General features: G+C 38.4%; 1 protein-coding gene across 2 annotated transcripts in view; it reads left to right on the forward strand.

Annotated features, from left to right (window-relative positions):
- HFM1 (helicase for meiosis 1) overlaps positions 1-12947 on the forward strand; it is a 155588-nt gene that overhangs the window by 96242 nt on the left and 46399 nt on the right. For both annotated transcript variants that reach the window (XM_074221693.1, XM_074221692.1), the window contains 4 exons: positions 128-234; positions 340-387; positions 11532-11629; positions 11723-11854. In XM_074221693.1, coding sequence (XP_074077794.1) covers positions 128-234; positions 340-387; positions 11532-11629; positions 11723-11854 — 385 coding nt within the window. The remainder of the gene's footprint in view (positions 1-127; positions 235-339; positions 388-11531; positions 11630-11722; positions 11855-12947) is intronic.

Consider the following 12947-nt stretch of genomic DNA (forward strand, 5'->3'; position numbering starts at 1 on the left):
ACAATGAATCTGTAACTGTGTTAGAAATGCTTTAATAAAATAATGATTTCCCAAAGCTGTATGAAGCAAAATAATAGTAGAATTAGACTGTATTGATTGTTTTTTTTTTAATATTGGAATTTTTTAGGTCACAATGATAGCCAGCTGTAAAGAATTTCTAGATATACAGTTAAGAATAAATGAAAAGAAAACACTGAACACTTTAAATAAAGACCAAAATAAGATAACTATCAGGTACAGAAATTAAATATGTTTCACAAAAAATTCTGATTCAATTAAAGTGAACATTAATAATGCAATTAATAATGCTATATATGTGCCATATATGTTTATGTGCAGGTTTCCAATGGAAGGAAGAATAAAAACAAGAGAAATGAAAGTAAATTGGTAATGATTCTCATTCATATTCTAGAATAATTATAGTGTCTGATTTATATTTGTGTGACCTAGGGGTATTTTTACTTTGAACCTGTTTTTCTATAGTAATAAAAATGATATGATAATATTATGATACTTTGAGGGGTTGAAGTAGTAAAGAAGTAAGGTAAGCTTATAAAGAGAGAAGTTTAAACTGTGGCTCTGACACAATACCTGAGGCCTGAAATAAGTAAGGTGACTGGTAGCATTCAGAAGGTAAAGCATACTTTCTGAAGTCAAATCCAGCTCAAAGGGGCAGCTAGGTGGCGTAGTGGATAAAGCACCAGCCTCGGAGTCAGGAGTACCTGGGTTCAAATCTGGTCCTAGACACTTAATAATTACCTAGCTGTGTGGCCTTGGGCAAGCCACTTAACCCCGTTTGCCTTGCAAAAACCTTAAAAAAAACCAAACAAACAAAAAAACAAATCCAGCTCAAACTTTTATCAGCTTGTGATCCTTGGGTAAATTACTTACTCTCTGCCTCAGTTTTCTCAACTGTAAAACAGAAATCATAGCCTCCACCTCTCAGGACTGTGGTAATAATCATCAAATGAGATAGTATGGTTAATAAAATCTTGCGCCCTTCTTTCTGGGATAAGTCCCTTGATCTCTTTAAGTCCCTTGGTCTCTTTGAGCTTTACTTAGTTTTTTATCCATAAAACGGGGATAATCATTCTTGAACAATCTAACAGTTGTTGTAAGGAAGGAACTTGATAGACTGAAAAGGGTTATATGATCTGTTATTTCCTACTTTAGTTCTTGTAAGTGTAAAATTCAGTGACAAGAAATCAGCTGCATGTATACTTTAAATTACCATAGTTATTTGAATAAGACATTTGGACTTTTTAGGCTTATGAGTATAATGTGATGAAAGCAGTATCTTAGGAAAATTCATGTTTATGTTATTATTAATAAATGGGTATAGCTAAGAAACATTACCAAAGCAGCATAAAAAGTGAGTAGCTTGTGAGTGAAAAATATTAGCAACTGTGGAAATTTTACCTGGTAAGTGGAATTTTGCAAGAGAGAGGAGAGGAAGAAGGACCTTCCAGACCTGGGTGACCTTCCATGCCTAGACACAGGAACAGGAGATGACATCTCATGTGTAATGCCTAACATGAACCCTTGATTTTGGATCATAGAGTCCTGGAGGAGAATTGATATAGAGTAAGTCTGGAAAGACTTGGGTTGGGACCAGATTGTGAAGGACTTTAAAAACTAAAGAGAGAAAGTTTTATTTTTGTCCTAAGGGCAAATGGAAACTATTCCAATTAATTTAGTGAAAGGGTGACATGATCAGATCTGATACGGATCACTCTGGCAGCTATATGGAAATGGGCTGAAGCTGAGAAAGCCTTGAAGCAGTGAGAGCCATAGGAAAGCTGTTGCTCAAGGAAGAATCCACACTCAATACCCAAGAAAACGCAGCAGGGCTTTCCCTCTAAAAGTGTACAGAACCTAGACCCAGCATAAAGTCTGAAGTCAGGAAGTAACCTAGAAGAATAAAGTAAGCAAAAGAAATTATCTGCCATTAAAAGCTACTTTTCGGGCTCTCTTGGGCTAACTTTTTCTGTAGAATTGTGGCTCCTGGCATCAAAATGATCCTTTCTCCAAGAGTTTTGGCCAGATGTCAGACTATGCCTGACTTTCCTGTCCTCTAGAACAGTTCTCAGGTGGAGCAGTCATTATCATCTTCATCTTAGCAACCATTTGAGGAGAGGACAGTGCTACAGAAAGGAGGCTGAATTTAGAGTTGGGGGCTGTGGTTCCCATCCTGGTCCAGCAACATACTACTATTTATGTGACTGGGGACAACTCACTAAGTCTACCTGATCTTCAGTCTTCTCTCATCTGTAAAATGCAGAACACATGACCACTGTGGTTCCTTCCATCTAATGAGGTTTCTTCTCATTGGTTAAGTTGGATCTATTGAAATTTTTCTTGCTACATCCTCTGCTTTGTGAAGAAGGAAATGAGGATCAAATCCTGTCAGAAATTATTAGCCTTTCTATTCTTTGCAGAAAGTGAATTTGGCAAATGTCTGAAATAGTTGAACTCCTCCATAACTACGCTATTATTCTTCTATGATATACAGGAGGCCCATTTCCTGAACTCATCTATTTCTTCTTTCTGTCCAGGTGATGTATAGTATTCTGACAACATTATTTCTTCCTCCATTAAAACTCAAACAAATATTCTGAAGAACAGTTCCCTCTTCTAATTCCTGGATTTCTTCTGTTGGGGCATTTAGGTGGCACAGTGGATAGAGCACTGGCCCTGGAGTCAGGAGGACCTGAGTTCAAATCCGACCTAAGACACTTAATAATTACCTAGCTGTGTGACCTTAGGCAAGTCACTTAACTCTATTGCTATGCAAAAAAAAAATTAAAAATATACAATGCTGTTTTTTTTGTTTTGTTTTTGTTTTGTTCCATATTCTCTTCCCTAGTTATTTTCTGGAACCAAAAGCTCATTGTTTCTCTATTTTAAGCCATGTTTCAAATCCAAATCTTTTTAGATTCCCCACCTTCACCTATTTTACTTTTCCCATATCTTCCTATCTCTTGCACAATCACTGCCTTCAATTGAGAAGTGATAAAAATATGGCCTATGCTCCTGAGATCACTGACTTTTTTTTCATTTTCTCCAATTATATTTTGAATTTTTTTCAACATTCATTTTAAAAGTTGAATTCCACATTCTTTCCCTCTCTACTACTTTCATTGAGAAGGCAAGCAATTTGATGTTATGCATGTATAGTTATGCAAAACATTTCCATAGTAGTCATAGACTGAAGCATAGACCAAAATAAAAACCTAAGAAAAATAAAGAAAGCAAAAAAGTATGCTTTAATCTGCATTCAGAGTTAAATCACTTGGTCATTGCTTTCTTGCCTACTACTTTATACCCTATAGCAAAAATTCCTAAATTTCTACTGGTAGTATCTTTATGTTCTCATATAATTTACTGGAGGTGAATGCTAGTTGTTAGGTGTGAAAAGTCTCTGGGTAGCACAGATACTACATAGAGCTGTTCCTCATCTCTAGTTAAAAAATTTAAACAGTTTCTGAAGGTCAGTACAAAATTTCCATTGACCTCCCTGCTTCCTAGAATCAAGAATCTTGTCCTGTGATTCTTAAGATGCTCATTCAGCATCTTAGCCCTAGAGTAGGCATCTTAACTCTGATGACTCTTTAAAACAGAACTTACTTTCTGGCTTTGAGTTTTGGGATTTCATGGATGCAACAACTTCTGACCAGTTTGTGGTTCTTCCTCAGTTCAGCTTCTCTTCCTCTGTTGGTTTAATGTAGCCCCCAAATTTTTTTACCCCTAAAGAACTCAATACACATGATTCTGGCTCAGCTATTTTTTTTTTACTTTTGAGTTTATTTTGTTTTCAGTCAACATAGCCTACAACTCATTTCTTTTTTCATGAGAGTCTAGAAGTCTCATATAACCCACCCTTAAATTCTGTTTTGCTCATCATAAAGGTGTCTGCCATGGTGCTAATGTTTCTAAAATTCCAGATTTTATTGATCCTTGAAATATAATTATATAATCTTATAGAAGCAAATTGAATTTATTCTGGACCCAGAAATTCTCAGGGGGAAGTTGTAGTCTCTTTAGTTTTGTTTGTGAAGACTAGGGTTGAGGGGCAGTGGTTCTGCCACAGGCCTTTCTAGGTGAACTAGTTAATTAAAGAACTGCTATTTGAGATTCTCAAAGTTCCATTACCCAGGAATGAGACTAATACTGAAGTTTTAAGCTGTAGAAGGCTACTGTGTAATAGGAACATGTCTGTATAGAGTGGGACCAAAAGTCTGTCTATAATAGGCCTTCCATTTCACTCCTACCTTGAGATGCTCACAAGAAAGTGTGTCATTGGACAGCACTTCTTTATCAGTGGAGCTTTCATTATTAATTTCTTAAGGAATTTTTTATTTCCTTTTTTCCCAAAAAATTTGAAAAAAAATCCAGAGAAAATTAACTTCTCCTTCTTAATGAAATTTCACAAGTCTGTAGATAACTTTCCACTTCCATCTTCTTGCCACATTGCTGCCACGTTTGAAATATTGATTTCCCTGTGAGATATTTACCCATATTGCCTGGGTTTGGGCCCACCCCACTAGGCCTCCGAGCCAGGTGTGGGGTGCAGTTTCCCCGGGCCTCGCTAGATGGAGCTCGCACATCTTTGGGTCTCCAGTTGCTGAGCTTCTGGCTGCCTTTGAAAGCCGTTGATAGAGTCATTCAAAGCAGCACCCTATGTTTCAGTCAAGTTCTTTATTTTTAAAGAATACAAGTCAGTTTGCATTATAATTATTGCTTAACGAATGCAGTTATTAAATTGATTTCAGAACAATACAACATGGCAATTCTACAAGGAGTTTCCAGTGCCTTATAATAGCATATGTATATGTATATATAAATTATTATTATTATTCATTCTCTCCAATAGTACCTGTGCCAACTCTGATTCTCACTGGGAGGTTTACCAGTCACTTAGTATGGTTGATTTTTTCAGGTTAGGTTGGGGCCATCTCTCTGCCCTCCATTCCCCTGCCTCAGCCTAGCACTTGCTTTAAGGTTTGGAGCTTTGCCCTGAAGCTAAACTCTTCAGAAATCACAGCTGAGTTTTATTTTCAGCTAATTAGTCCCTGTTTTCCAATTGGACCGGTCTTGCTCAATCTGGAAGATCACAGAAATTGTCTCTGGCTGTTGTCACAGCTGCAATGCTAGAAATAAACAAAATTGTCAAATATGGCTGTTCCTTTTTTCTTCTTTGTCCTCCGATGCTTTTAGTCCAATCAGAGGAGCCTTTAAGTCTGGTCTCCTAAGGAACTTGACAGGTCCAGGCAGGCCTTAGCAGTTCTAGTTTAAACAAGAAGATAATTTGTTTATCAATCTCTGAGCTTTTTTGGAAACTGACAAGCAAATATGGTCACCAGGCAACCTGGGATTCCTCATAGATATTGTGTTAGATCTCATGCATCTGAACCAGAGCGGATCACATCAACGGCTTTTCTGTACCATTCTGTACCATTGAAAGGAAGGCAGTGCTTATTTATGATGAGGCTGAATTGGTTTTAGGCATGTTGATTTCCATTTAAGAAGGATTTGGCACACTTCCCACTCCCAAAGCTTGTGGGCAGTAGATCATTATGCCATATTTCCTGTGCCCCGCATTTAGTAAATGCAAAGATCTCCCCACAAAGTCCTCCTCCTATGCCTTATTGTGAAAAGAAGATGACTGGGATCTCAAAGACTAGGACCACAAAATATAAATGGTGATAGGATCAATAACATGATGAAAAGGCTTCCAAGTCTTCCTCCAGCAACACAGTGAATATGTTTTCTGAGAAGTTCAGCAGCAGCAATCTGGCCACTTGGAAGAATTTGGTTTGGTTTTTTTTTGGCATAGCTACCATGAAACAATTCTACATACAAAATAACTCCCAGTCCTGTCTGAATCCTTGCTATCTCTGTATCGACAATGACAGTGATAGGAAAAGAGATAGAAAGGGCCAAGAATCTTTTAGTTTTTAAACAATCTCCACATTTTTATATAACTTTTGATACTCTAAATATAAGATCCTTATCCAATAAAGAACAACTGTACATCTTGCTGGAGGAGCTGAATCATCAATCTTGAAACCAGAGGAGGCAAAGAAAGACATTGGTAGAGTGGATTTTATTATATGTCAAAGGCAGCATTCTTTTTGAGATAGCTGCTAATTGCACAGTAGATATTCATTAAGTGGGCTACAAAGAAGAAGCAAAAACCTTGCTCTCAAAGAGCTTACAGTCTAGTGAGGGAGATGATATGTATATAAATAAGAGTGTATTCCTTCCCCATACACACACAGATCCCCTACAAAGTCCTCCTGAAATGTCAGGATATATTCATACATACATTTTATGTGTGTGTGTATGTGTGTGTGGAGGCGGGGGGTACATGGCAACCTTAGAAGTAATGGCACTAGCAACTGAGGTCTTAAAAGAGGCCTACTACAAAAATTCAGAAGAGAGGTAGATTTAGGGTGGCAAATAATGAGTTGTATTTTGAATCTTTTGAATTTGCAATACTTATGGGATGTCCAGGTCTAATTGTATGTTGGCTGTTGGTTCTATGATACTGGTGCTCAGGAGAGAGAGAGAGAGAGAGAGAGAGAGAGAGAGAATAGTACTGAATATAAATATATATTCAAGGATAGTTTAATGAGATCACCAAATGAGAAAGTATAGAGAGAAGAGAAAAGGGCAGGATAGAGCCTTGGAAGATACAAGTTAATGGGTGTCACAGTGATGCAGGGAAATGATGTAGGGAATTATGAATGTAGCAGAAACAAAATCTGTGATCTTAAAAGCTGTTAAATCTTGTTAAATGGGTGGAGGTTCCCCACTCTTAAAATATAAGTTGACTCCCATTGTTTAATGTAAAATTTGTATCCTGGTCTCAGTCTTCAACCCTCCACCTAATTCCCATCATGTAAGGGAGAAGGGAATTCCCCTTTTGTACTCAGTGCCCAGATAAAGGGCAGGACTGTAAAACCTGAGTTGGACCTCCACTCGAGGCAGTGACCCCCTCTGTTTCTGACCCAGTCAACTCTGCTTGACTGTTCTTTTATCTCTGTCTCTCTCTGCCTATCTCCCTCTCTCTGTCTCTGCATCATTCTCTCCCTACTAGGTCTTTATTATTCATTCTGTCTTAAGTGCTTCTTACCCTTCAAGAAGAGAAGTGGTTTTTTTAAATTTTTAAATTTTTTTGTTTTACATTTTTATTTTATTTACACATTACTAAAATAGTCTTCTTGTGAGAGTGAACATAGTCCTTCCCTGCCCCCACAAAAATAAAAAAAAACCTTACAAGAAATAAAGTGAAATAAAGAGAAAAAAAATGTGCTTCAGTTTGTATTCTGATACCATCAGCTCTGTCTCTGGGGTGGATCGTATTCATTATCATAAGTCCATCAGAGGAGTTACTTCCATGTTTTTTCCACAGTTGCTATTCTGCTTGTAACTCCCTCCATACATTTCTCCCTCCTACCAATTATATTTTCTCCTTTCACTCTGTCCCTCTTCAAAAACTGAGTGGTATAGTGGCCAGAGCACTGGCCCTGGGGCCAAGAGACCGCAGGCTACATCCCACCCCAGAAACCCAGCCCCATGGTCCCAGACAGGCCATCTAATCCTACTACCTTACAAAAAAGTAAAAAAAGGAAATGTGTTATATCTGACTATCCTCTCCCATGATCTACCCTTTCCTCTATCCCCAACATCCCCCTCCCTCCCTGTCCCCTTTCTTCCATCCCCTTTCTCTCCTTTTTCTGATAGATTTCTATACCTTATTAAATATGTATGTTGTTTCCTTTTTGAGCCATTTCCAATGAAAATGAAGGCTCCCTCAATGCCCCTCACCTCCCTACTTCATACTATTGCAAAAGCTATTTTTGACTTTTACATGACTCTTTTGACTATTTTACATGAAATATCTTAGTTTATTTTACCTCTCCTTTCCCTTCTCCCAGTACATTTGCTTTTCACCCATTGACTTTTTAAAAAATATATTATACCTTCAAATTCAGCTTCCTGCTGTGCCTTGTCTAGATATACTCCTTCTAAATGCTCTAATAAATAAGAGGGTTCATATGAGCATTGTCAGTATCATCTTCCCATGCAGGAATACACACAGTTCATCATCATTAAATCCCTCATAATTTACCCTTCTTGTCCACTCTCTCTATGCTTCATCTACATCCTGTACTTGAAGATCAAACTTTCTGTTCAGCTCTGGTCATTTCAACAGGAACATTTGAAATTCCCCTGTTTCATTGAAACGTCTTTTCCCCTGGAAGAGGAAGTTCATTTTTGCTGGGTAGTTGATTCTCAGTTGCATTCCAAGTCTTTTGCCTTCCAGAATATCATATTCTAATCCTTGCAAGCCCTTAACGTAGAGGCTGCTAAGTCCTGTGAGATCCTGACTGCAGCTCCATAATATTTAAATTGTTTTGTTCTGGCTGCTTGTAGTATTTTCTCCTTGACTTGGGAGTTCTGGAACTTGACTATAATATTTATTCCTGGGGGGGTTATTATTTTTTGCATCTCTTTCAGGAAGAGATTGGTAGATTCTCTCAATTTCTGTTTTGTCCTCTGCTTCTAGGATATCAGTAATTTTCTTGTAGAAATTCTTTAAAAATGAGGTCAAGGCTCTTTTCCTGATCATGACTTTCAGGTAGTGCAATAATTTTAAAATTGTCTCTCCTGAATCTGTTTTCCAGATCCATTAATTTTTCAATAAGATATTTCATGTTTTCTTCTAGTTTTTCATTCTTTTCATATTGCTTTATTATATCTTGATTCCTTGCAAAGTCTTCAGCTTCCTTTAACTCCATTCAACATTTGAAGGATTTGTTTTCTTCAGAGAGCTTTTCTTATCTCCTTTTTCATGTGGCCAAGTCTGCTTTTAAAGGTATTTTTCTCCTCATTAACTTTTTGAACTGTTTTTTCCATTTGCCCTAAACTAGTTTTTAGTATGTTATTTTCTTCATCACTTTTTTGTATCTCTTTGACTAAGTTGCTGACTTGGTTTTCATATTTTTTTTCTGCATTCCCCTCATTTTTCTTCTCAATTTTTCCTCTACCTCCCTTACTTGATTTTCAAATTCTTTTTTGAGCTCTGAAATGGCATGAGACCAACTTCTATATTTCTTGGAGTCTTTAGTTGCAGAAGCCAGAACTTTTTCATCTTCTGAATCTGTGTTTTGATGTTTCATGGGACCAAAGAAATTGTCTATGGTCAGGTTCCTTTCTTTTTGTTTACTCATTTCCCCAGCTTGTGCCTGGTTTTGGGGTACTTCCTAAGCTTTTGAGTATTACTGGGACACCTCACAAGGTGGGGCTCTGACTGCTCTCCTGCCCGTGGATGATCACAAGCACACCCCTCTAGCCTGGAGCTGTGAGGAAGGTCCCTGCTGTATGGTAACGGGTGGTCCCACACTGCTACCAGGGTCTGAATGCGGACAAAGCACAAGAGTCCTGTCCCAGGGCCAGAGGAGAGGCCTCGACAGTCTCCCCCCACCCCCTTACCTTCCGCAGGCCGAGCGCTCTGGAAGTGGCTGCGGGGTGGCTCGCTCTAGGGCAGCTCGGTGTGCCTGCTTGTTTCCTGGGATCTGGGCTGCACTGAGGGCTACGCTGGCTCCCACTCACTTCGGTAGATGTTTTCCCGCTGATCTTCCAAGTTGTGCTTGGTGTTCCCTGGGTTGGCAGGTCAGGAAACTGTTTCTGCTGCCAGGAGCTGGCACTTCCCAGGACCCAGGTGCCCAGTGGGCTGTTCCCAGAAGACTGGAACTCCTTTGCTCTGGTATGATATTCTTGACTGTGCTGCCACCCCCTCCAGCCCTGTGGAAGAGTTTTTCCCATGGTTTTCTAGGCTACCTTGGTCTGGAGAATTGCTTCACTGGTCTTTTTGTGGGTTTTGTCTCTTGAAATTTAGTTAGAGCCATAATTTTAAGGTTTTTGGAATATTTTGGAGAGAACTTCTAGGAAGGGCTATTCTCATGCTGCCATCTTGGCCCTGCCCCTTGAGAGGAGAAGTTTTTAATCCGTTTACTTTGTTATTTTTTTTAATAAAACCCTGAGCAGTTTTAACATCTCAGACAGCATGTGAATTCCTTCACCTTTCCAGTGGCCAAAGATCTTTTTTCTTCAATCTCTAAATCTTTAATAAACGGCAACAGCAGGGTAAAGAGCTTGCAAAGAAGGCTTGAGAAGGAGCAGTCAGGGAGGAAGGGAACAAAGAAAGATCAATGTCACAGACTCCCAATTAGAAGTACTCAGGAAGAGAAGGTAGGCAAAAATGATAGGTTTCACAAAGAAATCAAGGATGAGGACTGAGGGCTATTGTTATTTTTGGAGAGAATGATTCCAGTAGATTGAAAGCCAGATTGCAATGGATTTAGAAGAAAGTAAAATGAGAGGAAGCAGACACTTTTCAAGGAACTTATCTGAGAAGGAGAAATGAGAGACAGAGTGATATCCAGTGAGGATGGTAGGATTAAATTGGAATTTTTTTTTTAAAGATGAGGCAGACATGATCATTTTTATAGCCATCAGGGAAGGAGGCAGTAGATAAGAAGAGGTGATATGAGAGGGGAGAGAGATTGATAGTGGTAGAATTCTGCTGAGGAGAATAGAAGGGGATAGGATGGTAAAAGTGCTGGCCACTGTAAGTAGAAGACTCACCTCTTCATCTGGGATGGGAATGAAGGAAGAGAAAGTGAGGGGGTCATGAAAGAGGAATGTGAGATGAGAGGAAGGGAGAAGAGAAAGCTGGCAGTGGCCTCATTTTTTGGATGACTTAGCAAACCTTAGCTGAGACAGTAGGGAGAAGGGGATGCTGTGAAAATGTAACTAGAAGGTGTGGAACAGCTGCAACATCAAGGAAAGGCAACAGAGAAAAAGCAATTGCTAAGATTTTCCTAGGGCTTTAAGTTTGCTAAGCACTTTATATGTCTTGGGGTTGTTGTGACTTCTAATAACCCTAAAGGTCAAGTACTGCAAGTATTTTTTGTTGTTGTTCAGTCATGTCTGATTCCTCCTGACCCCATTTGGGAATTTCTTGGTACCACAGTGATTTGCTATTTCTTTCAACTCCTTTTACATATAAAGAAACTGAGGTAACCCAGGGTTAAGTGACTTGCCCAAGGCCACAAAGCTAGTCAGTATCTGAGGCCAGATTTGAACTTCTGCCTTCAGGCCCACACACTATCCACTGTACTATCTTTCTGCCCTAGGGAGGGAAATGGGTCCTTGTTTATGAATTTAGTAAATGTCAGAGTTAAGGTACAAAACCACTTGTGTCTCCAGGCCCAGGGCTCTTGCTACTATAGTAGGGTTATAGCCTCTTCTATAAGCAATGACCTCATAAGAGGAAAAGAGGTTTCTGAGAAGAGAAGCTAGTAAGAAAAAATAAGGAACAAACCTTAGGACACCACTGGATTTAGGGAGTAGGAAGAACTAGATTAAAAGTTGGAATGACTGAAGGATGATTTAAGAAGAGGTTAGTCAACTGTGGCAATCTGGAATATAAAATCTCTCTTTTCTTTCCCCCATCTTAGTCTTATTCAGGCTCATCTCGGATGTCTTCCTATTCAGGATTTTGCTTTGACCCAAGACACAGCTAAGATTTTCAGAAGTGGCACAAGAATTACAAAATGTATGATGATAAAGTCAATATAATTTCTCTGTCTTTTCTACTAAACTAAAATACTATAATTTATTACCAAAATAAATCCCTCTCTTCTTTTAGGGTTGTCAGAGTATCTGGCATCACAAGAAAAGAAGTTTGCAGTCCTGTTAAATAGTCTGATTTTAGCTAAATGCTTTAGGGCCAAACTTTGGGAAAATTCTCAGCATGTATCCAAACAGCTGGAAAAAATTGGTAGGTGTAAAATAAAAAAATAAGTTTGTAAATGTATGTCAGCAATTCATGTCAAATTACTGTTCTCAAAATTCCAAACTATACATATATATATATATATGTATATATATACATATATATATATATGTATTTATATTTACTAGGTAAAATGAGATCTTTTAATTTCCTTGTGATATAAAAAAACTTTTATTTTTTTCAGACCAAAGCTAGATTTTGCATTTTCTTTGATCCCATCTTTTGCAAAATGGTATTTTGTTTTAACCCCAGTAGTGACAAAGCAGAGCACTCTTGGCTGTACCAAATTGTATCAACTCTTCTTGTCTAATTAGTAATATTATGACTATTTCCTTGTAGTCTAGGGTTCAAGTCCTAGTCATTAGCTTTTCAAGTCTGGATAAATTCTCTAAATCTCCATGACACTAAGCCTCTTAGTTCATAGACTTGGATCTAAGGTCATTGAAGGGGAGGGGAATGGGGGGGGAGAATCAATTAAAGATAAAAATAAAAAGGAACCTTCATTAAAAATGTTTTGCTGGGGCAGCTAGGTGGTGCAGTGGATAGAGCACCGGCCCTGGAGTCAGGAGTACCTGAGTTCAAATCCCGCCTCAGACACTTAATAATTACCTAGCAGTGTAGCCTTGGGGAAGCCACTCAACCCCATTTGCCTTGCAAAAACTTAAAAAAAATGTTTTGTTTACTTTTACAACAGATAATGTAATATTCAGTAAGCACAATAAATATATTTTGTTCAGTTAAGTGAGGGAGATAAAGTGAGAAAGAGGGAAGAGGATAAATTAAAAATCAGAGGAGGCAAAAGCAGATGACAAAAAGAGAGGCGTTATGTAGAGACTTATACATGGAAGACAACCACAGGCCTCTAGAGCTAAAGAGAGAGACATATACAAAGGTGAAAACAGATGCACAAAGAAAGAGAAAAATATACAAAAGGAGTAAGGCAGAAAGGAGACCAAGCCACTGCTGCTTATAAACCCTCTGGTGGTGCAATGCCACCATCTTTTGAACTCTTAGGATATCACCACTTCAGACTAAAAATGATGTTGCATTTTCTCACTCATAGGCACTAATTCATCAC

This window comes from Macrotis lagotis, chromosome 2 (genome assembly GCF_037893015.1).
Source record: "Macrotis lagotis isolate mMagLag1 chromosome 2, bilby.v1.9.chrom.fasta, whole genome shotgun sequence".
NCBI classification, from domain to species: domain Eukaryota; kingdom Metazoa; phylum Chordata; class Mammalia; order Peramelemorphia; family Peramelidae; genus Macrotis; species Macrotis lagotis.